A 24932-nucleotide genomic window follows, 5' to 3' on the forward strand; every position below is an offset into this window, starting at 1 on the left:
AGGGGCGCTCAACTTGTGTCGGGCCGCCCGCATCAGCTTCAGTCGTGACCGGTTGTGCGAGTGTGTTTGTGTGCGTGACGTGTGTGTGTGCGTGTGTCAGCGAAAGATTTCTTGAGATGCAAGAGAGGCAACTTGTCTGACGGGATGGCAGGAATCATCAAAAAGCAGATCCTGAAGCACTTGTCCAGGTAAGATGATGTTCAAGGGTAGTGTTTTGATTCATGGCTGTCAGTGTTAGCGACTGAGTACTGCTCGCAGCGTCACTCCGTTATTCGGCTTATAAATAAAGCACGCAGCCCATCTCATACACTAACGTTACATGTGCTATGTGTGTTGTGTCAGGTAGTGCTGTAGATATATCTGAGTGTTGTTTCAGTTGTGTTGGATGACAGGCGAACCTAACGGACTGCAGGAGCACTGCTGTTGTTTTGCTGAAATAACTCAATTCACCTTATGCAGGTTACACACAGAGGCCTGCCAGAGCAAATGCGTGATGGATAAACTACAATACGCCTTAAAAACGAGACACTTGCATCTAGAGTTGATATGTTTGTTTGCTTTACCAGAATATAATGGATATGGCAAATGTACGGCTCAGGGGTTAAAAAGTTGAAGATTGGGAGCCATTGCATAACACTGTGATGTTGACAGCTTGGCTGTGTTTCTTGGGTTAAAAGTCCTGTCAGCCTTTTGTATTCAGGTTTGGGGTTGGGTCATGAACATTTACAAGATGTCATTGCCCTCTGCTTTAGGGGTTGTTAAGGGCTGGGTCATGTTGGGATTTTTTTAGATTGATATTTATCCGGGAACTTGTCAAACGTGTCCACTTTTTTACTGGAGGAAAGTCTGTCCTGCGTGTTATTTGTTTCTGCACCAATTCCCAAACAAAACGTTTGACAAGTCAACTATAGAAAAACAACAGTAAGCATTATAAGGGCAGTTCCCTAGACAAGGATTACTTTAAGCCAGGATTTAGTCTTGGTTGAATTTAGACATTTAGGTTGTTTTACAAACATGCCTTACAAAAGCACATTGCTGGTGTACACCTTAAAGTAAGACAAGGTAAGTTCATCCAAAAATCTAATTTGTGTCATTTGTTTAAACTCCCGCATGATGTTTAACATAGGGGCTGTGCAATTAATCGAAAATGAATCGTAATCGATCAACTTTGGCCTTTAACAATTACAAAAACAAATCAATCGAGGTAAACGATTATTGTGCCGCATTCCATTTAGCAAGGATCCTCTCTTTCCTTGTAGTATAAATCCACACCGCTACCTTTTCTTTACAGTGGTTCAGCGGTGCTATTTCTTTACATTTATTTTTCAGTTAAATTCAGAGTTTATAAACCAAGTTTTTTATTTTCTATGTTGTTTTAAAGGTTAAATAGTAAGCGTGTTAAATAACCCTCAATATCTCAACATTGGCCTAAATAATCACGATTATGATTTTTGTCATAATCGAGCAGCCCTAGTTAAGCATGTTTTGAGACCTCCCGTCGTCTTCGGAGCACAAATAAAGCACGTCATTAAAGTCGTTTTTTTTTATGTTTTTTGACGTCACGTGGGGGATTTTTGGACGAACTTACCCTTAATGTTAATACAATGACACATACATGTTTTTAGTTATGTGAGTGCAAGTTTTCAGTAAAAGCTCAAAAATGCATTTTAGTCACTTGCTTAAGGCTTAAACACGGTCCTCAAAACTGGCCCCTGGAATATAAGAAACCATCAGATGGGCATGTTTATGTTAGTCAATAGCAAGAAGCTAAACTCAAAACTTATTTAAAATAAATAATGTTTGGACAGTGTGTTTTTTTGAAGAAAGAAGAAAGAAAGAAAGAAAGAAAGAAAGAGAGGCTATTGGCCTGTTATTTATAATAATATAATATCTGGAAATGTGTAGGTTTTTTCCATAAAAAGGATAAAGCCAAGAACCTTCATTGTGACAGTTCAACATTCTCGTCCAGTTGCTCCAATACGACTGCCCATGTAAGAAGTTAAAAACGTTAGTCTAATCCGTACACTACTCCAGTGGTTTGGCTGTGGTTACCCAGCAGGGACTCGGTGGGTTTTCACATGCTTGTTACTTCCTTAGTCACAGCTGAAGATCTGCCAGATCTCTCTTTATGCAGCTCAGCTTCTCTGAAGACTGTCAGCTAGTTGCCATGTTGTCGTCTGCTTCACTCTTGCATGTTAACACACAAAACCAGACCTGTTCCTAAGGGTTGGGCATTTGTTTACAGTTTTTAGTGTTTAATTTTGATTCGCAGCGTTTGTGCTAGAGACATGAACGATACGTTGATGGTCCTTGAATTGAATCTTGATTGTATTACTAATTAATTTTTAATTTGGAAATCCGTATGTTATTTGAATTTTTTTCATTTGTTAGAAACTATCACGATCCCTCTCGTTTTGGGTATCATATCAAACACAAGTTTATTGTTGTTATACTCCTACTATTAAATTCATTGAGGTTTGCAGTTTGAGTCTGAATGGTATTGAATGAGTTTAACGCTCATACAGGACAATCCTTCTGAAGTAGGGCTGCTTTGCTAAAAAAATGCTTATGACTGGCTTCTTCTGAGAATCAGAGCAGAAAGCTTCTGGCTACAAGCCCTCATGAATTCAATATTGAATGTTTGGCTTTATTGCCAGTTTAAGATGAGGTTGGTGGTGGGAATATCCCAGTTAACATCTTTCACTTCCAACCTCAGTGTGCTCCAGTCAATCGTGTTATGCACATTAAAGAGCACATACATTTTATTTGTTTTCATCCATTTGTTTTGTTTTTGGCATTTGTCTAGTCTGTTTGAGAAATGGATGTGTCATTAGAGAACCACGTAGTAGCTCTTCCGGATGAAATCATTGTAATTTGTAATTTAAAAACAGCTGTTTCAAAGAAAGGCAGAGAAGAAGAGACACCTGAAGAAGAGACACTTGACTGCTGTAGTCTCTGGAGACTCCGCTTGAGTATTTTCATGGTCCTCTGGTCTGACAGCTCTCTGTCAGCTGATTTACTTCTGCTTTTATGTGAAAACAAAAGAGAATCATCTCATCTAAAGCTCTTTTTATTTGAAAGTTGGTACAAATATTGTTTTTAGTTCACAGACTGAAACAAAAATGAATATGTTTCCTAAACACCTACCTATAAATAGTAAATAAATAAATCACTCTCTGAAATGGTCTCTTTATTGCAATATATGAATTGGGCGCCTTGGAATACTGTAATTTTTGCTTATTGGTTCATAGGCTGGTTTAATCTTTGACATTTGAACATAAAACAATGACTGTGCAGTGGTGATTGTCCGTGTTTTTTTTTCATTTGGGAAATAGACTTCAGCACGGATGTGTTAATATTAAATGTGCTCAGTGTGGCTGTGATCACTGCAGGTTTTAAGGGTAGGGTTTAGAAATGATCCCGTGGGTTTACTGAAGGACTCTTGTAATCTTATTACCCGCAGTTTGTCAATGACATTCTTTGTGATGGGGGTTAAAAGCAGTTTGAACTAAGACCTTATTACCTTAAAATATAGATGACCCAGAGGGGAGATGGAAATGTGAAGTACACCAGAACAGTTGCAAAAAGCAAGTAACCAATTAGCATGTATACATGTGAAAACGTTTAAAAGGATAGGAAGTTACTAACATTTAAATAGAAAAAAATGTCATTTAAAACTGTGTTAAAATTAGCTAACAGTTGTGTTATGTTCTAATTGCTAATACGACAATAACAATTGAATCACTTGAATGTAAAATATAAAGGATATGCTTTCCAGGAATTGAGCATTGCAAGTATGAATTGAAATGTAAATTGTATATTTACTACAATGATTTATTGTCATATCGCTGCTTTTACTTTCCTTATAGTCCCATGATGATTCTAAATTATTAGATTTTTCAGTCGACATGGTTCATTAGTTTTGACCTAACCAAAAACACTTGTGATAACAAAGAAAATGTGTCCATAAGAATACAAATGTCAATGGAAAAGCTTGTAGTTGGGAGAATTTGCACGGAATAATTAACCCTCGCGCTTCTCAACAAAGTAGAATTGGTTTTAGTAATTATAATGCAAGTTCACCCAGGCCAAATCACGCCATGTAAAAGATAAAAACAATACTTGTTTTGCCACCCGTAGGTTCACAAAGAACCTCTCCCCAGATAAGATCAACCTGAGCACGCTGAAAGGAGAGGGCCAGCTGTCCAACCTAGAGCTGGACGAGGAGGTCCTGCAGAACATGCTGGACCTGCCCACCTGGCTGGCTGTCACCCGTGTCTACTGCAACAAGGCAGCTATACGGGTCTGTGAGAGAGCCTTGAGCCGTTTTCATTGTTATCAAGCAATAAAGCATGAGTGTATTGTAAACATCATGCTTACCATCTGTCATGTTATCATGTTAGTTTAGAAACATACTCCACCTGGGTACATCTGTTTGTCTAAACATCTTTTTTGAGTAAATACAATTTTGTTTCCTGTGTCCCCACGGGATTTACATTTCGAAGAAATGTTAAACTAAAAGTCTAATTCTTCCACCACCAGATACAGTGGACCAAGTTGAAGACAAGCCCGATATGTTTGGTGAGAATTTCCCCATCAACGTCACGTCATTAAACTCTCAGTTACATTTCTTTTTTCAGTCCAGTTATCATTCTTTTATCACACGATCTCCTGCTTGCTTTCACTTCTCTAAAACAACCTTTTCATTTTCAACAAAAAAATCTCAATTTCTTCTGTGTTGAACCTATTTAGTGATGACTAAACTGCTATCTTCTGTATCTCCTCTCTAAAGTTCCTGGACAAAGTAGAAGTTGAAATGAGGACCTGTGAGGAACCCCGGCCCCCCAATGGCCCCTCCCCTATTGCCATTACTGCAGGTCAGAGGTCAGTGTGATCTTAGTATATCAAACGTATACAACGCTTCTCATTTCCTAAATTGTGCATTTGTCAATTTTAATGGACACACAGCACCTTGTGCTTACATTCATTGTGCTCTCATTCACATCTGTATTTAGCATCATTCTCAGTTTCATTTGTTAATTTTTCTATATATTCAACTTTGAAGAGCCTGTTTGATGCATGTATGTGGTCTGTTTCTGGACTCTACAGTGAATATGGCTTTGCCGAGAAGGTCGTTGAGGGAATGTCTGTTATCATCAACTCCATCACGATTAAAGTGCAGGCCCAAGCGTTCCACGCTTCATTTGAGCTCTGGCAGCTCCAGGGCTGCAGCCTCAATCCCAAGTGGCAGAAGAGCGACCTGGGTTACACACGCATCACACATCCCAAGAGAGGAGAGGTACAGAGAGGCATCTTTATTTCACACACTACCACCTGTTTTCAGTGAGCTAGGAGCAGGTGTTTGTTTTACATGTCAAGTTAAAGGTTACTATAGTACATGTACGTTATATGGGTTAGGTCTACACCAATCACATTATCATGCAAAAAAACCTAAAATGTCACTGGTTGCGTGATCAAAAATAGGACAGAGAGCAATAATGATGTAATACCCTTGCAGTTATCAGATCACAGTTGTCCTTGCGCTTCTCTTGATCTCATTTTTCTGCTCACAGCGGGTGCTCACGAACGTATAAGAAAACTTCCCTTAAAGGGACAGTTAATCTAAAAATGAAAATTCTTTCTTTGTTGTTTCATGTTGTGACCTGATCGTAATGCCAACTTGGATACTGAATCAGCCCTGTTTGTGAACAAGTTATTGGTTCAAAAGATTTCGTGAACCCGATCAACCAATTTATTGCAAATAATTGACTAACAAGCATGACACACTTATGGTGCCATGGTAAAGAGCAACCATCATGTTTTCATGTGTTTCAAATGTTTATAAAGGTTTTAAAATGACAGAACTTCCTTTCTGGGTGAACTGTCCCTGATATGTCCCCTAAAACTGAATATATTTCCAGACCAGCAATAGATAATGAAATCAGACAAATTGTTTTTATAGATAGACAGTACTGAGGTTGCTAGGTCATATAAATGATAAATGCGGTACGCTCAGGCTATAATACAGTTAGATGTCAAAATAGAAATGAATTTCACTCAAGGGTTACCTCATCAACTCTTTAATGTTAGAGTCCTGCTCATCTTTGGCTACTGGTGTTGTGCCGCCCATCGAACCAAAATGTTGGTAGTTGAGATGCTCCGTAATGGCCGATAATCATATTCTGTGACTCGATCAGTACTCTTTAAATTTGGACTAGTTTTTGTTTATTTGTCATTTTAAATTGCTTGTTGTGGAATTTATTTTACTCTGCAGTTTTTTATTTTATTCTCTTTTGTTATAATAGTATGCATAATAGCTGTAAATAAATACAAACAAGGCAACGTCTGCGGTAAGAAGGTTAACGGTGATAGTCATCAGAGAGCCTACATATCAGTTATATAGAGCTTAAAGAATTGGGATCCGTCAGTTGCTTTATTTAAATGACATGCTTCTACCAAAAACTAACTTCGTTAGGTGTTTAAATGTTCGTGTTTGCTCTATATAGCATTCTTCAGCAAAAAGACTCCCAGAAGCATTAGCCTATCACATTGATTTCTCATGTTTTATTGCCCCATCACATGTTGTGATTTGTGTCAAACTCTCTTTGGCTTCTTACAGGTCCTAACATTCAAGGAGATCAACTGGCAGAGTCTGCGCATCGAGGCTGACGCTATAGAGAGTGAAGAGCAGGATCTGGGCAGCACGCCGCTTCGTCTCATTACCAATCAAGGACGAATACGCATCGCTCTCAAACGCAGGGTTGGTATTTACTCTGTCTGCAGAATTGCTTAAAGGGATGGTTCACACAAAAATTGAATTACTCTCTAGTTGTTCCAAACCTGTATATATTTATTTGTTCTTATGAACACAAATATATTTGGAAGAATGCTTATAACCAGACAGATTTTGCGTCCCATTGACTACCGTAGTAGGAAAAAAGACAATGGTAGTCAAAAGTGCCCCAGAACTGTTTGCTTGCCTGCATTCTTCAAAATTTCAAACACAAACCTTTTGTGTTCAACAGAACAAAAACAATTCTAAAGTATTTGTTCCTACTGCTTGTAGCTGTCTTCCAAAAATCTTTCTCCGTGATCATCAGAGCAAAGAAATGTATACAGATTAGGAAACAACTCGACGGAGAGTAAATAACAATAGAATAATTTTTTGGGGTGAACTATCCCCTATGTACTCTCTTTAGTGTCCACCGTAGAGCCCTGCATTTCAGTCCGACTTATTTACACCCCTCGGGCCAGTCTTCAGGCTTGTTTCAGGCTTGTCCTCCTTTTTATATATTAGACATTCATTAATATTTCTAATATATATTCGAAATGTATTAAGTTGATTATGGTAAATGTAAAACATGAAACACCTTTACGTATCACGCTGACACACATTACACATTCTGCTTGCGCGCAGTTGAGTCCGCGCGTGCACACAGGTTTCCCTCATCCACAATTCACGGTGTTTAGTGTCCCCACCAGCAGCAATAGCAGCGAGCGTTTCTTTAGCGCAGCAGGACGAGTTGTAAAAGAAAGGAGGACTGGACTAAAACCTTTCACTGTGGATGCTTTACTTTTTCTACACAATGTTCTTTAAAGATTGTTCTTGTGGCTGTGTTCAGAGGCTGTCTCGTTTACTGTTGGCGATTAGACTTTTTCATAATTGTAAGGTAAAACAATCTGGACGTTGTTAATATTATTATTTTAAATGTTTAGATTTGACACGTTTTTGTTTATTTTGAGCATGTTGTTTGCCGTTGCAAGCAGCAGAGCACCTTAGTTTATGAAAAAGTGCCCTTTTACTGTTGCAGTGATAATAAACGTTTAAACTAACATTGTGATATGCATAAATTGTTGTGTTTTTACATTATTAAAAAAACATCTTTGGATTTTATTGCAGGCAAGCCAAGTGTTGTTTTGATAGTCCTAATTTATCAAACGTAGTCAACTCAGCATCGGGCGCTAGCCGCTTGGTTGCTTGGTTTAAAAAAACGAAAATATTAATTTACCAAACCATTTTTTTTTCTAAATTTACTTAATAAAGAAACATATACATATAAACTACTTTGCCATTTAGTAGTATTGGCTTGTAAAAATCTGGGCTCTAGGCGGGCTCGGAATATCACAATTCTGATAAGCTTGTCGGGCCGGGCTCGGGCCTAAGCGTCTTGGGCCATGCTAGGGCCTGGATTTAAGGCCCGTGCAGGGCTCTAGTCCATCAACTTAATTATTTTGTCTGTGCTATTTAATGGGTGAGCGAGTGGAACTGATAAATCTAAAAATCAGTGTTTTCTTACATTATCATTCCTTAACGTTTCATTTGAAATAACTTGACATGTTTCTTTTCACTCTTCGTGTCAGGTGAAGGACTGTAATGTATTGGCTTCTAAGCTGCTGTTTATACTGGATGACCTGCTGTGGGTGCTGACAGACTCCCAGCTCAAAGCCATCATCCACTACGCCAAATCATTGAGTGAAGCCATGGAGAAATCTGCCCAGCAGAGGAAGAGCATGGCTGCTGAGACACTACAGGTAGGCTGAATACAAAAGTTTGGATCATTGTGCGCGACTATCCGGTTTTGTTTTGCCTTAACTGTAAATATAATTTTGTAGTCTTCTTATATTTGACAGTTATTTGACATTATGTGTCGAATAAATGTTAAGAATTTGTAAATAAAGAGCCATTCTAAGCACACTCAAAAGTCTCTGGTTGTTACCACCCTTGCTTTAACATTTCGTGCTTTGCTGCTTATACAGAATACATCCTTTGCACAACCTGTCTCCACCTTTCAAATAATATCATATCAATTTAAAACGTACATTTTGTAGCAGAAGTACTATTATTTATTTTAACTGGATTTCCTCTGCAACTTTGCTGTGTAAATTCTGTTTGCGTGTTGCTGACTCATGCCGCATGACTCAAGTTTTGAGCAAACATCCTGAAGATAAGTTTGGCCTTTAGATACAATAGTTTTTTTTACAAAACAGCATTTTATAAAGACGTTTCGAAGTCTTTAAAAGATGTTAGTAATCGATCCCAAGGCTAACCTATTTCATTTCAATTCAATTGCCAGTTATTAGTTCATGAACAGTGAGCTGAGTGTTTTTATATCTCATTGTATGTGTGCATCAGACCGCCCCTCCCTCTCCTGGCGTTCATTCTCTGTGGACTGAAACACCTCCTTCCCCTGCGGCCCGGACCCCCAGCACACAGGCCCAGAATTTTGACCTTCACGATGTTAAAGAATCATCCTACCACACCTTCATCTCCCGTCTTGACCTTCATATCTGCAACGATAGCTCTTCAGATCCCGGTAGGAATACGATTCATCTTATTAGCGGTTTGCCATACTGAGATACTGTAAAAATGACACAATCATGTAATATGACCTCCACACATAGATGAGGCTCCACCTCCTGGCACCCAGGGTGCAATGCAGCTGACCTTCCGGAAGTTGGGCTGCGATTACTACCCTTTCCACAGACCAGGTGAGGAACAATGCGGGACATAAAATCTACCGTGTAATATTGTGTTTGTTTCTTTCACTAGCTGTAAAGAAACTGTAGAGGCAGATCATGTGCAGTTGAGTGATGTCTGGTGTTAATGTGTTGTTTGCTGTACAGGTGACGGCTGTCGGCACTGGGAGCGTCACTGCGGGGCGATGGCGTCTCGGGCTCAGTGGGCAGCCACACTGTTGCAGGAGTTTCAGAGAAAAGTGGAGGAGATGGGCATCCCTGGACCATTTTCAGAAACGCCTAAAGATTCTCCAGCGAAAAAAGTCAAGGGTAAACGCGATTGTAGAATTTCTCCTTGTTGCAGACATTACTGATTGCAGTTTTAATCTTGGCCTTTGTTAATGTAATTGGATTATGAATTGGTCTCACCGTGTGTTGTTTAAGGAGATGGCGACCCCTCATCCAGTTTTCGCCCTGAACGAGGTCAGACGTCACAACAGGGTGCAGAAGCCCCGTCCCCTCTTAAGAGACTCCGCTCCAGCTGTATGGTGATCCGTGTGGATGACCTGGACATCCATCAGGTCTAAATTACCTCTACACAGGCACAATAAAGATTAATACAGTGTTTTATTTGTTTGATGTGCACAATGCATAAAATGCATAGAGGGAAATAAGAACAGTCTCTTAAAATACATGTTTGCCGGGTACAAACCGGTGTCCGTTCATGTGATCTTAATGGGATTGTTCACTCAAAAATAGAATTTCTGTCATCATTTTCTCACCTTCGAGTGCTTCCAAACCTGTTAACATATCTTATTCTGATGAACACAGAGAACGATATTTGGTAGAATGCTTGTAACCAAACAGTTATTGGACCCCATTGACTACCATAGTAGGAAAAGTACTTTTATCATTATGTTTGTTCTGTTGAACACAAAAGAAGACATTTTGAAGAATGTAGGACATCAAACAGTTCTGGGGCACTTTTGACTACCTTTGTCATTAAAGATGCATGATACAATCGGCACTTAGATATTATTGGCTTATATTGGCTGATAAATTAAATATTGACATCGGGCGATATGAAAAATAACGCTGATATGCTTTGCCGATGAAAAAGACGTATTGATTATGTGTAGGCATTCTGACATGAGCTTGCACTCACAAAGACACCAGCTGTCACATAGCGGATGAGTACTACAATTCATTTTCGCGTCTTATTGCATCTGAACTGTCATATAAACACACAATGGTTCAGGTTAAGCCCCTGTTCTGACATTTTGTGTTACCGAACTGAATAATTGACTGAATAATGCCATTTTAAAGATTGAAATCTAAGTGAAATGATTGATTTGTAATCAAGCACTAAAACCTTAAAATCAATTCTCAAACGGACCTGAAGCCAGTTTAGTGAAGCCAATATGGGGGAAATGTGTTCCCGTTGACGGATACAAGTTAAAAGTCGAGCTGTGGCATTCTGCACTAACTGCAAACGTGAGAGAGAGGCCTGGTTGACACCAACATAGAGGTCATTACAGTAATCTAGGCAAGAACCCTTTCAAAATCATTAAATTTAAAAAATATATATATTTAGATATAGGCCTTATCTTAAAAAAATGTGTTTATATCTTTGTCAAGTTTAAAATCCATATCCAATATTATACCCAGATTTTTTAACTGAAGGACATCCAATCTATAATGTCTCTGAGACAATCAAAGAGAAATTTTAAGTGGGAGATTTACATTTAGGCATTTGGCAGACGCTTTTATCCAAAGCGACTTTCATAGCATTATCCTATACATTTATACATAGGTATCTGCAATCCCCTGGGATCGAACCCACGTTGTTAACGCAATGCACTTACCACTGAACTACAGGAAAGCTACAGATACATTTGTGTGTCGTCTGTGTAACAATGGAACGAAATATTATATTTCCTGAGAATAGACCCTTATGGGAGCATATACAGAGAAAACAGCATAGGGCCGAGGATAGAGCCCTAAAGGACGCCAAATGGGAGGGGAACAGATCAAAGTCATTTAGGCGAATAGAAAAAGTATTATCAGTTAGATAGGACTCCAAAGCAGTACACTTAATGCCAACAACATGTTCCAACCGGGAGAGCATGATATGATGTTTAATAAACAAAGTTCGGGAGTAGCCCTGGCAAATTACCGCACACCGAGCACATAATTGCTAATCAGACTAATTATCCAACCAGCGTCAGCTGAACACATATAAATATAGAGAAGCTCCTCACCTCAATCATCTTGTCCGATTTCGCATCCCACCACCACTCCGACTCCTCTCCCCTTTTTTGCCCCTGCCTATGGCAGCCGGGGGGGGATAGGCGCTCAGGGCTCGGTCCGGGCTCTGGGCTCCCTTCCCGGGAAAAGGGGGAGCGCTCCGGGCTCGGACGGGAGCTCAGAGCCCGGAGCCCTCTCCCCGGACAGTACGCCAAATACGCATAAATCCTAATTACCTGCAGCCAGAATTTGCGGGGGCGAACTCGTGAAATTATGATCAAAGGGTGTAAATGAAGCACGTTTGGCACTAGATAAAGATATTTAGCAAAAGATCATTCTCCGTTGTGTAGATTGAATTTAAACAACTGAAATATGTCTCGCTGGCTGGAGTGAATGAAGCAAAGGTCCGAATCCAGCCCGTGGCCCGCCAATCGAGGATTACTGCTATAGGACGTGGTCGTGTCATCAGTTTATCAGGTGAACACCACATGAGTACGCCAGAGCGCGCCCCGGTGTGTGGAAAAACACTCAGCAAAGAAGATCACAGTACTGTAACACTATTCCTGTCGTTTCCATCCACATTCGTTTTTTCAGTGAGCCATAAACAGTCAGTACAGAGTCTGCAGGTATTTGTGAATGTATATTTTGAGTCAAAAGCTCATTGTTTATGGCAGATTGCTGTTTGATTGCTTTCCGTGTCACCCATACAGCAGTCCTATACACTGTTGCTAAGCTACAGCTAAAGCTATTGGCCATTAAAACGAGAGATTTCTTTGATCATTTCTAGACGATTCTCAATAATTCTTCATGGAAAAGAGTATATCAATTTAAGCTATTGGCTAAAACGACAAAAAAAATATTGGATATCGGCAATAAAATGTAATACCGTGCATCACTAATTGTAATTTTTCCTACAATGGCAGTCAATGGGGTTTGGTTAAAAGCATTCACCCTCATATCTTTCTCCGTGTTCAGCTACACAAAGACATTTATACAGGTTTGGATCAACTAGAGAGTGAGTAATTCATGAAGTATCAAATTTTTTTGTTGAACTATCCCTTTAATATGCCTACTGTTACCATAGGTGTCCACCGGGGGGCGTCACAGCAGGAGAACGCATTCCCTGTTATCTTGTAACCGAAAATCTCTTCATCTGCCAGACAACACGCCTGCTATTCACCTCCAATTCACAGAATACTACTTTCCTGATAACCCTGGACTTTCTGGTGTACCCTGCTCTAACCTTTATGCCCAGCTGAATGGTCTACAGCTGTGTCTGGATGCTCCAAGTGTACTGTGGATGACTCTCTTCTCAAGGGGTCTACACAGGACACTGGATCAAGTCAAAGCCTTCTACCACCTCCAAGACAGCAGTAAAAGTGACGAACATATCGATATTCGCATGGATGTAACACAACTAAAGGTAAACTGCGAGATCTGAAATGCTTTGAATTTAAATTCATAATAAAGGCTGTTCTACCCAAGTTCACCATGCCAGGAACTTTGTCAATGTGTGTCGCCTGTCTCTTTTATGAGGTCGTTAGGAGGCTTGTCTAGTTCTGCTTGTCCTAGTAACAGTTATAAACAAATAAGTAAGCGTCCACTGCATTAACTGATAAGAGATGGATGAGGTGAGGTCCATTGGTAGTCACTCTAAAAAGTTGCTCATCATTTGCATAGTTAAACTTTTCACGACTGGACCCGGTGACTTCTTGTCACCAATGGTAAGCTTCTACATGTTTAAAGGAAATGTCCATGTAAATGTAGCTGATGGTGTGCAAGCATAAAGGCATAAGATGCTTTTGGTGCTGGACCCTTGGTTAATCTAGTTTGTGTTAAAACTAGAACAACATAGAATTCTTAAGCTGCAGTTTCTAACTTTACATGGTTGAAAATAAAACAAAATGATAGAGTACGTAAAAAAATCTGTGGATGATTTACTCATTCATTTAAACAAAAACTACTTGTTCCACCTCGGAAGCAACTGAAGGGTTTTCGTGTATCTGCTGTTTCATGTTCACATTTAACATGTATTGTTAACATGATTTATGAGGGATGCTCAAAATCCTACAAAGGAAAGAAGCAGACACATTTGTGCAATTTTTTTTAATTTTGGTGTTGTCATTGATGCCTTTTGTATTCCTGTAGGTGGTCATTCCTCTGGAATCCTCCATTTTGGATCATCCAAATCGGCCTCAGTCCCTAAGTGTCAGTCTTCCTCAGATCGTCCTCAGCAACACACGTCACTGTCCTCATGGTTCTCGCTCTGACCTCAGCAGAACCTACAACAGCTTCTCTAGCACTCCTTTCTTCCAGTCCACAGCGCGCCAACCTTTCCCTCGTGATCAGAGTGTCCTATGTCCCCTTCCATCTGCGTTCCTTCAACAGTCCCTGGAAGACGAGTCCCTGGCCTTAGCAGACAGACGTCACTCTCACTCTCAGGATGTCTGGTCTCTCAGTCTGTCCCGAGTTGCAATGGCCTTTGAGGGGGCTCGTCGAGGGCTCAGTGGCAAAGCTCTTCCTTTCGTGGAGCCTTTTGCCATGTCTTTGTGGATTTGCCGCCCTGCTACCTTCAGGAAAGACTTCTGCATGCACAGAGACTTATTCAGTTCAAGCAAAAACTCTGTCACACCGCAAGGTATGGATGGGGATGTCCCATTAGACGAACACACCGACAAACAAGTTAACTCTCCCTTGGCCTGCATCCACATTATGGCCCAGTCTATCACTCCTGTCAAAATGTTTCTCAACCACTACCAGTTTGTAGCCCTTTTGCGGATGAAAGACTACCTCGCCCGACTAGCTGGAGATTTGAGCAAGGATGTCCACAATTCGGGACATTCAGAAGAGTCACGTACAGATTCTCCTTCAGTGTGTCTCTCGGTCTTAATGGAGGCCATTGAACTCGCTTTGCTGCTTCCTCCTGCATCATGTGGGCCAGAAGAGGAAGCCCAATCCCCGGAGGACACGGACACGCCCAGTTTGACCGACTCTGATCTCTCGCCATCGCACCACGCAGTTGAGCCTGGCATGCAGGAGGACAGTGGGCTGGGTCGAAATGGGGAATCAGCGGATCAGGAGGACGATGAAGAGCAGGAAGGTTCGGTGGAGGAGGCCTACGAAGCCCTAGAGGAGGGAGTGGGTGGACAGATGCAGCAGCAAGCTCAGGTTTCTGCTCAATCTCCACCATTTTCTCCAGGGAACTCAACAGCACTCTCTCGGCAAAGTTCTAACTTCAGCCTGGAAGGCGAACTGTCCAGTGCCCTAAATACCACCAGAGGTGTTACCAAAGACGCGCTCAGCGCCTCCTTGGATCTCACCAAGGGGGCGCTATCCATCACGAAAGATGCCTTTAGCATCCTTAGCAGAGGATCTGCCATGACTAAGCTCTTCAATCCTCAAAACAAGTAAGACTTTTTGGGAACTTTTTTGTAATAGCGAAGTCTTAAAGTGCACAAAATATATCTATACAAATGTAACAAAGTGACATAAAAAGTGAAGAATAACACAATGTGGCCTAACAGAGAATGTAAGGTCTATCTGGTGCAATTTTATTAAAGGTATTTTTAGGTTATTTGACCCATTTATAAATATATAAATGCCTCATTCATTCATCTCATACTGTATCTCAAACCTTTAAGCAACAGTTATGGTGAGAGGATAAAGAAATGAGGATGCTTACTGCATTTTTCCAAGTCAGCATTTGTCATTCCAAATATAGCAATAATATCATACCGTGGACTTCAAACCAAGGTATTATCGTACAGTGAGATTTTGATATTGTTACATCCTTAGTCAAATGACATTTCCCCAAGCATTGGTACCAGCTTTGTATTTTTGTGTTTATTTGATCAAAATAATTACAAACTTTGCTGCATCTAGATGCACATGACCCTATTCTCTTATATCAGTTTTTGTTTGGGTGCTTAGCATAGTGTATTCTTTTATGGTCACTTAATGGTAATTTTTTCACATTTCTGAATAAAAGTATTTTCTTCATTGAACAAATTAATATTTAAAGCTGCTAAGTGTATTAATCATATGCTGTAAGCAATTAAAATTAAGTGACAATTATTTAACATATGAAGCACACAACATTTTTTTGATGAACCGCTACTACATTTCTCAGACGATACCTATAATTATTAATTATCGACCGATAGTGGGGAAAAAAGTATTTATTATACAATACCGATTATTTGCCGATATATCGGTCTATCTCTACACAATTTGTATTACAAATAATCGTATCGTAATCGTATTGAATCACTACATTGAAATAAAATGTTTGAGTTTGAGCTTAAGTGCTATGAAAACCATACATTATTAATAAAAGACTACCTGTAGATATTCTAGTGACATGTACTCACGGGTTATGTTCAGAGTTGGTAGATAGTAAATTTACAGTTACACATATAGAAGTGTAAAATATTTTGGCTTCATTTAAAAATATACGTAATTGGGACACATATGCAAGAAACACATCGTTTTTTGTCATGTAACCATCAGTGCATAATTTGAATGTTGCATAGTATGTTATGCCTTTAACGCCCGAGTTGTTGATTAAGTGGTGGTGGATGTACAGTATATACTTTTTTTTTATATTCATGGCTGTAGGGAGCAAAGCTCAGAGGAGTCTAGTCCCTCCTTCATGGGGAGCCTCCGGCTACAGTCCATGAAACAGTCGCCTTCCCAGAATTCCTGTGACAGTGCCATTCTCGAGGGAAGCCTGGCAGATGATGGCTTATCCATTGGCAGTGACATCAGTGAAAACTTTGTCATCCTCATGGACCCTGGTAACTGGTTCTCTTGCAGTATTCACAATAAAACATTTATGGAAAAAAGGATTAATCCTATCTTTGCACCATAATTGACCAAGGCTTTATACTTCATATCCAGAGTCAGGTGTAGAGTCTTTGCGTCCTAATGATACAGCTGTCAACTCTGGCAGTTGTGTGTCTCTCGCACCGGCAACAGAAGGTGGATCATCGGCAGAACTCAGCAGCTCCCTGTCCCAGAGCACTGAAGACATCGCCGAAGATACGGTAAGTGTTACCTGGCCCACTGTTGAATGGAACAGTGAAAAAAACAATGAATTTACACAAACAGTGCTGTCAGGATTAAAGTAATACAAGCTCAGCAGATTGTACTTTGGCTGTAAGGCTCTTCTGTTGTTTTCAGGTGTCTGTGTTAGTTCTGTGTCTGAGCCGAGTGTGTGGCTTGGCGGAGAAACGCGGAGAAGATACTGTAGTGGCGCTGGAAGCCAAAGAACTTCTGCCTAAACAACTTGGCAATCATAAAGTCACGGATTTGCTGACAGGACTGATGCTGACACAGGGTTAGGACACCTAACGTTTAATAAACTGCAATCACCAGTACAGTTTTAAAGGAATAGTTTCCTAAGGCTGTGTTCACATTTTACTTCTTTTTTTTAGCAAGAAAAACTTTGAGACAAAGACAGTGGCGCTTTTTAGGAAAAAATTAAGATTCAGACAGGCTTCATAGGCATCTTAACTGAAGTCTATTTGAATTTTAAACAGAGAGCGTCTTTGCAATAACCAATCACATATTTAAAAACTACAATACTTATTTCTCGCTAGTAATGCAATCAAAAGTTATTGGCCATTTTGTTTTGTCTCGACCAATCACCTTCTTTGCATGTTGTTATGGAAATGACAGGTCTTGCTACTTGCTTGTCATTGGTTAGCTGTGAAAAAGCAGCTTGACGTAGACCGCCAGAAAATTGACAGAATATTTTTGAATAATAACAATGAAGAAATAGTGGAAGAAAGAAGTGTCCATGACTGATATTCTCACTCTCCGTAACAATTTTAAAAGACTGTTTGCACACAATGTGAATAAATTCTTATTACATTTTATGTAAAGAAACACATCTACCAGTACCTTCAAATGGATGAGTAAACAGATTTGTTTTGAATGAATCAAAAGAAAATTTGTTAATGTGTGTTTTTAAGAAAATTGTGTTTTTAAGTGTTTTTAAGAAAATCATGTTTCATCATCTTGAAACCAAGGCACACAGAAGAAGATATTTTGGGAAATGTCTCCACGGTTTTGTTTCTATACGATGGAAGTCAATGTTGTTCGGTTACCAACCTTCTTCAAAATATCTTCTTTTGTGTTCTGAAGAAGAACGAAAGTCATACAGGAATGACATGAAGGTTAATAAATGAGACTTTAGTCAACACTGGGGTCAAACATTTGACTGGAAAGACACATACAGTACTTCATGGATAGATGCAAATAAGATGTTTTTACCTACATCTATGCATATAAACACAGAACACATTTACCAAAAGATATTCTCATAATGTTTATATCTCTGATGTCTTTACAGCTGGTTCTGCTTCTCCCATCGCACCGCTCTCCCCAGGTCCTCGATCTCTCTCCTGCCCACCAGTGGCAGCTCTCAGATTAGAGATGGGACCCTGTGCGGGTAGGCATTCTTCTCTGTCTAAGAGCATTGGGTTCATGGAGATGTGTTTAACGGGGTGCAGAGCTGAGCTTTTGGCTTCTACGTTAAACGGTCTGGGTCCCTTCCTGGAGGATGAGCTGAGCGCAGACATGCAGCCAATGAGACTGTGGATGCGGGACACTACTGTTATACTAAAGGTCAGAATGAGCTACAAGTGAAACACTTTTATACTAAGATAACTCTTATGAAAGACAATAAAAAGAGTGGAAAGCAAATGTTCAAAATGCTCAGTGTTAGTTGTTGCAGTTATCATTTAATTTTCTCTCTTGTCAGGATGATGGTCCTCGTGTCTACCCGACTGCTCCTCAGCCTGTTCCTGTGCTCTTCTCTATGGACGGCATTGTGCTTGAGCGTTTGGATGATGGGATACTCCGCTTGAGACGTGAGTCCTACCTGAGTTTGCACATTTGATATAATGTTAAATAAAGGATCAAATATAGTCAGCCAGAAATTATCACAAAATAAAGTCTTGACAGGATGATCGAGGGCCGGATTCACAAAACATTGTTGAGAAGAAAATTCTTCTCAACTGCCTTATTTTTTTCTCCATAATTAAGAAAAAAGTTAGCAATGTTATGTATTACCCCCAAAAACTTAAGTTCTTAAAATGTTTCTCAAGATTGATTTTATGATCTTTGGATAAAATATTCAAAATTCTCGAAACGAAAGCTGTAGTAAATATCAGTTTAAAATATAATTCATCATCATTTTGACATTTATTTGCCATTAAGGAATATTAATATTGATGTAATAGAAGTGGCCAAAAAATGATCTTCAACGCTGAACTATTCACATTTTTCCTCTTTATTTGAGCGTTTTATAAATTTGCGATACAAATATTCAAAACGTGTGCAAAAAATTTTAGCCATTTAGCCCAGGAAAATGACTACAAATGTATTTTACATGAGGATTCAGTACAAAGATACAAACATACAAAGAGTAATTGAAGGCTTTCCTGTTGCTCAGTGGTTAGTGCATGGCGACATGGAATTGCACATACTCTGATACAAATGCATAATACAATGCAATGTAAGTCGCTTAGGATAAAATTTCTCCCGGTCATGACTGAAGTGCCCTTGAGCAAGGCACCTTACCCCTGATTGCTCTGCAGTAATGTGCCACTGTAAAAAAAACTACTTGTAATTCGCTTTGGATAAAAGCGTCTGCCAAAATGAATAAATGTAAAAATAAATGATTCTCACGTTGTCCTGAGACCCCGTCCCAGTTACGTGCCCAAGGTTCCAACCACTCCCTTCCGGGATCAGGTGGTGACCTGCAGGTGCTCCCTTCAGGGGAGTAAGACCCAACCTCCAATGTGTTGTGTCCAGTATGCGCGCTGCGCCTCTAACACAGAACCTCAAAAGCTCAGAGCAGCTCTATGTCTGTTATGGGGGACAGCACCCAGGGAGGACTGTCTCCAAACAGAGATTGGCGCCCTGGATTTTGGATGCCATTGCGGTGGCATTCCAGTCCCAAGATCGCCCGTGCCCGCTGGCAGTGAAAGCCCACTCCACTCAGAGTATGGTCTCCTCGTGGGCACTGGCACAGGGCGCCACGCTGGCAGACATTTGCAACGCTTCGGGTTGGTTCCTCCACGTGGAACGCCACCGGCGTATAGAACGGGCTCCTGGTTTGGGCGTACGCATGCAAAAGCAACTTCTCCCCTCCTCAGCTGTGACTAGTGCGCTATTTTAGCCTCCCTACTGTCCCCCTCTCAGGGCGAAGTACAGGCATTCCATCCATCACTAAGCATTGACATTTGGTAACAGACTGGGTGGAGCCGTCTGTTGGAACCAGGTCCAGTATTGGTAGAGTCATCCCTACTCAGGTAGACCCCTATACTAGGACTAGTGCCCCATATGTAGTGACTCCCCTATGGGTCGTCCCGTATGTTGAATTCCTCACATGGAAGGCCTCACATGGTCCCACCTGGATTTGTCCCCCTACTCGGGCTGACACCTTTTGTCACATGTTGTTCTCCCCACCGGTGAGACCATGTTAGTGTCTCCACATGTAGCCTCCCCTCTGGGTAGGATGTGGCCTCCGTAACACACTCTTCAATGAGGAGAGCAGTGTTTCCCCAGTATTCGGCTCCGGACAGCACCTCGCTACTAGAGGCGTACGCCACTGTCCGTGATGACCGTCAGTACAGGCTTCTCAGTATGACCACTACTATGTTACTGGAAGATTACGTCTCCCGGTAGCACTATTGTGACTCGCTAGCCTAGTCAGTGTCACTCCGCTGGAGGTCGTGATACGGCGCAGAGCTGTGGCGTGTAGAGATATCCCCAGTCAGTCTCTCTACACAACGTCTAGAGACCGACTCAAGGGCAACGTCTCGGTTACGTCTGTAACCTCCGTTCCCTGATGCAGGGAACAAGTGTCTTCATGCCACAACGCTTTGCCGAACCGCTGCAGCGACTGGGAGTGACCTCTCAGGTTCCTAAGTACAAAGGGTAAGTGAATGACCGGCGCATCTTCCTTTATACCTATATGTACGGGGCGTGCACGTGCCATTCGCCAAGCCCATTGGCGTTTTAAATTTAATCTCGGAGATGACAGGTTCTCAAGATCAAGCCCTAGTCAGTCTCTCTACACAATGTCTGGTTCCCTCCATCAGGGAGGGACGTTTTCTTTTTTATCAAATAATTTTTTTTCAATAAACATTTTGTCATTTAGTCATTAAACACCTTAAAAGTTTATTATGTTGTCTGTTTATACCATACACCTTATATAATGAACCTGAAAGGGCACTTTATGCAAATATTATACAAATATACCCCTATACATGTCTTTTGGCCACTAAAGTACTTAAATTAAACATATACATTGACCAATACGGTATGGATAAATTCTAAGTTTTTGGGGTTGTGGCAGCTGCTTAAAAAACATGATTGCTTGCCTTTTCTATCCGTCTTTCTTTCACACATGCAGCTGCTCAGAATCATCCAGCAACCGAGACGGAAGTGTATCAAGAATTGGCCGACCAATCCTGTTCTAGAGCTGCAGAGAAAAACAAAGTATGATACGTGAGAAATGAATATACTGGGGTGTGATTGACTTCAAACTGTCCATGGTGACACTTCACATCAAGTCCAAGTCTAGTACTGGCTTGTATTCATTGAAAAAAATTTTTTGTGATTCCATATATGAACACAGATCTGATGACATGTTTTTGTTTGTTTGTTTGTTTGATGAAGTCTCTCGAGTCCAGGCTCGCTGATGTCCAGTCTGCTCTCCACAAAGCTCTGTCTGACCGAGAGCATCTGCTACAGGAAGTCAGAAAACACAACCCCTCCTTCACCTTATGATGTTTAAGTGAAAGTAACCAGACTTCATTTGAAGCAAGGTACCAGATGACTGCTACATAAACCACAAGAGCTTTCCCAAACTCTCGCTGATTCAAAATAATTTTTCTGTTCTCTGTAACGTCCTATATCTCTCTACGATCAGATATCGTCATGATCTCTAGTTTCTCTCTGACTGTTCTCCACGAGTCCTCCTGTCCCTTAGTGACTGAACAACACCACTAAATCTAACTGACAGATTAACTCTTTCACTGCCTGAGAACCTCTGCCTCCTAAACTATTTCCCCACAATTTGCTCAGCATGAATCTCATACATTTCACCGCAGGATTATGTCAAATTCATTTTCCTAGCTGAGCCTTTGTTTGGCACCTGGTAGCTCTGTTCGCAAACCTAGTGAGCTGCCTACCTAGAAAACATTTTAAAGGGTGAATTTTAATTTTTGGGGTGAACTGTCTCTTTTATCTGTATAAAAAGCTGATATTATTAATAAGATACCTTATGTTGAGAGTACGTGCAATTTGATTTTGGTCAACGGTACAAAAACGTTTGCTCTCTGCCGCCCTCTGCTTGTCAGGTGGAGAAGCACAGGTCAGACACTTAATGATGTTATATGATAGTTATGATGACATAGTTATGATGACTGTTTGCATGTGTTCTAGGTAGTAGACAGTGAGGCAGTTCACTAGAATTTGGAACAGAACTGTAAAGGTTTTAACAGTGTACTGTATTGTGTATTGCAAGTTTTATATACGCTGCTATTAAGCTGCAACAATGCAATTTGTCGAAGATTAAGAGTGGAGTTAAAGACAAGAGCACTTTGATGTCAAGACACTCTATCATCACTATATATTGACCTTCATCCGTGGGTCAACATGTACAACATACGGTACTTTTGTGTTGAGATCACCTCCTCAGAGTGCACTAAGCTGGTATGGAATGAAGCGCTTGTGCCAAGGCTACAGTTTCATACAGTGGGAACTAGTTCATGTTGATCTGGGAGACTTGTTCCGCTTTGGTTTCGTCTAAAGGCCCGTTCCCACCAAGAATAACTGTAAAGATTTTGATCATTTTAAAATGAAGTAAGTTCATCCTGTAAATGTAACAATAGAGAGAAACTTGAACTTTTCAGCAATAAAGTATTGACAGCCAATCAAAATCCATTTGAATTTGAAAGGCTCACGTATGAATGTGAGCTTAGAATAAACATAACGGTATGGGGACGCTTATATAGTTATCGTTACGGTTATCCTTTTTTTGTGTGAGCGGACCTTAAACCTTCAGTATTATAATGATGTTACGTGGTTATTTAATGATAAACATTTGTTGGGTCATTAGTATGTGTTTGTTACACTAAATCTCTTTGAGACACTTTACTAATCTGTAGAGAGAAAATATCAATATTAACCCATAAATTATAAATATTTACTTTTTGTTTTTACGATCTCAAATATTATCAATTATTGTAACATTTTGTTTGTGTTGAGAGGAACAAGGTTGACATGTTAATCTGTGAAATGTCCTGTACAAACAAAATCTTGAATTACAGGTGCTACAGTGTACAGCTTTGCGCTACACAATGATCAAATTTTGACTTTTTTGCGATTAAATCTGTATTATAGGGCTGGTTTAAAAAAACTAGTATAATGATTAGCGTTTAAAAAAAAAAAATATATATAAGAACAACATCTGACAGAATGTGGGTTCTCCAGGCCTGTGTCTCCTGTCAACATCCCTGTGGTTTAGCTTTTAGTGAAGTGTGTAGCATTTTTACAAACTAAACAAAGTCTGTCATAGTATTTATGATATTTCTGTCTTCCAAAGAACAACGAATTGTTACGGTTGTATAAGACGATCTGAAACTTCATTTAGTGCATGGAACACATCTTGTTTAGGCATTTCATGCATGGCTTTACTTGAAACCTTTCACAAGTGCAACATACAGACCTCATTGAGGATTTTTATTATTTGTGGCACAACATGTTAAGCAACTCCTCTGGTCATCCATGCCTTCCATTGCTGTAGCTCAAGAGGGGTTGTTATTTATACTGTAGTGTTGAGGCTTACTGTGAGTGGTCATATTTCACATGTAAAATATTGACTTGAAACTGTATTAGTTGTTTTTATCGATCTTGTTGGTACTACATAATAACTGTATGCCCAACAGAGTTCTTATTGCTTTGATTTCTCTGTGTATTTCATTTAAAGTAGTGCTGAAATAATGTTCAGTTTGTTACAGTGTTTTGTATGCAAAAGCTCTCAAGAACAAAGTCTGGCGTGTTCATTTTATCCGTTGTTCTTGAGTGTAAATCGGCCCTAGTGAGAAAGTAAAGGCCTTTAGGTACACAAAAACTAACTGATATTCACAGATCAAAGTAGAATAAAATTAGATGGATTGTGTATCCATTGTAAAGTTTTGAAAATTTCCCCTAGACAAGAATTTTCATCTAAATCTTCCACAGCCGAATAATTTAATCTTTGCTATGTCAGTACATCTGATAGCTCTCTATACTCTTACTGTAAATCATCAGTTTTGTCTGCTTTATTTTAGGGAAGACATCTGTGAGTTGATTCTAAACTAATACACAACTAATAACTATAAGGTATACCTTTGTGAAAAAAGAGAATCATGATTTATTTATTTAAACTAGAATGTGTGTGTTTATAAATATGTTGGACTGTACAGTTGTTAGCTGTGTTGAGTCTGTTGTTGAATTGAGAGGTCTCAAACTCTGAAATTGGTTAAATTAACGTCATGTGTGCATCACACTGTTCTTGAGTGTTCATGAGTTTGTTTTCTAATAGGGTTTAAGGAGTTTTTTATTTCACATTGGATGCCATCCCCATAAAAGTGCAAAAACTGTATTTTGTTGGTTCTGTGAACCATAGCTGGACCATATATGATCAATAAATAAATTACATTTAAACGGTGTACTTTGTGTCCTCTGTTCAAATGCGGCAATGCAAAACAAACACAGCATTAATATTAGAGCGTCAAACTGCAGCTGGAATTAGTCTTCCATTGGGTCATGATCTTTCTATTTGTTCGTAAGTATCTTCTTACTATCAGGGGATAACATGTATGCCCAACAGTGTTATTATTGCTTTGATTTTAGTCTATTCATATTTAAAATCACCTTTTTTTTAGATGTTTAGTTTTTGTCAATTTAAGTTTTTAAGATAAGATTTTTTATATGCTTTTGTCATATTATGTTTTATTTGTTTGTTTTTTATGTTGCTGTATAAGATTACTCATTTAGTTTTTGTGTATTATTAAAATTGTAGTGCTTTAAACTGTTTATTTTTGATGCAACGTTTCAGTTTATCCATGCTTAGGTCAATATTTGATTTGATTTCAATATAGGCTACAGAAACCTTGTCAAAGTTAAAATTTCAGTAAACTTAAACAACCTTGATTCCCCAACATGAC

General features: G+C 39.7%; 1 protein-coding gene across 2 annotated transcripts; it reads left to right on the top strand.

Annotated features, from left to right (window-relative positions):
* Positions 1-25: 25 nt before the first annotated feature.
* bltp3a (bridge-like lipid transfer protein family member 3A) lies at positions 26-24434 on the top strand. 2 transcript variants are annotated; one of them, XM_079478535.1, is made up of 20 exons: positions 26-188; positions 4141-4303; positions 4543-4581; positions 4793-4884; positions 5110-5299; positions 6620-6760; positions 8362-8532; positions 9134-9314; positions 9403-9489; positions 9625-9786; positions 9901-10037; positions 12788-13126; positions 13852-15110; positions 16321-16499; positions 16603-16748; positions 16885-17041; positions 18059-18333; positions 18470-18578; positions 21131-21216; positions 21397-24434. In XM_079478535.1, exons 1-20 carry the CDS (start codon positions 145-147, stop codon positions 21505-21507), a joined length of 4068 nt encoding a protein of 1355 aa, XP_079334661.1. In that variant the 5' UTR covers positions 26-144; the 3' UTR covers positions 21508-24434. The 2 variants fall into 2 exon arrangements, with proteins under 2 accessions (XP_079334661.1, XP_079334662.1); XM_079478536.1 differs by having other exon boundaries at positions 129-188; positions 9904-10037.
* The last annotated feature ends 498 nt before the right edge of the window (positions 24435-24932 follow it).

The sequence above is a fragment of the Barbatula barbatula genome, assembly GCF_947034865.1.
Source record: "Barbatula barbatula genome assembly, chromosome: 17".
NCBI lineage: Eukaryota > Metazoa > Chordata > Actinopteri > Cypriniformes > Nemacheilidae > Barbatula > Barbatula barbatula.

Excerpts from the sequence above, each read along its gene's own strand:
- bltp3a (XM_079478535.1), top strand. The coding sequence starts at position 145 with ATGGCAGGAATCATCAAAAAGCAGATCCTGAAGCACTTGTCCAG. Across the intron at positions 189-4,140 it reads ATCCTGAAGCACTTGTCCAG|GTTCACAAAGAACCTCTCCC; the intron begins GTAAGATGATGT and ends TGCCACCCGTAG. Across the intron at positions 6,761-8,361 it reads GCATCGCTCTCAAACGCAGG|GTGAAGGACTGTAATGTATT; the intron begins GTTGGTATTTAC and ends TCTTCGTGTCAG.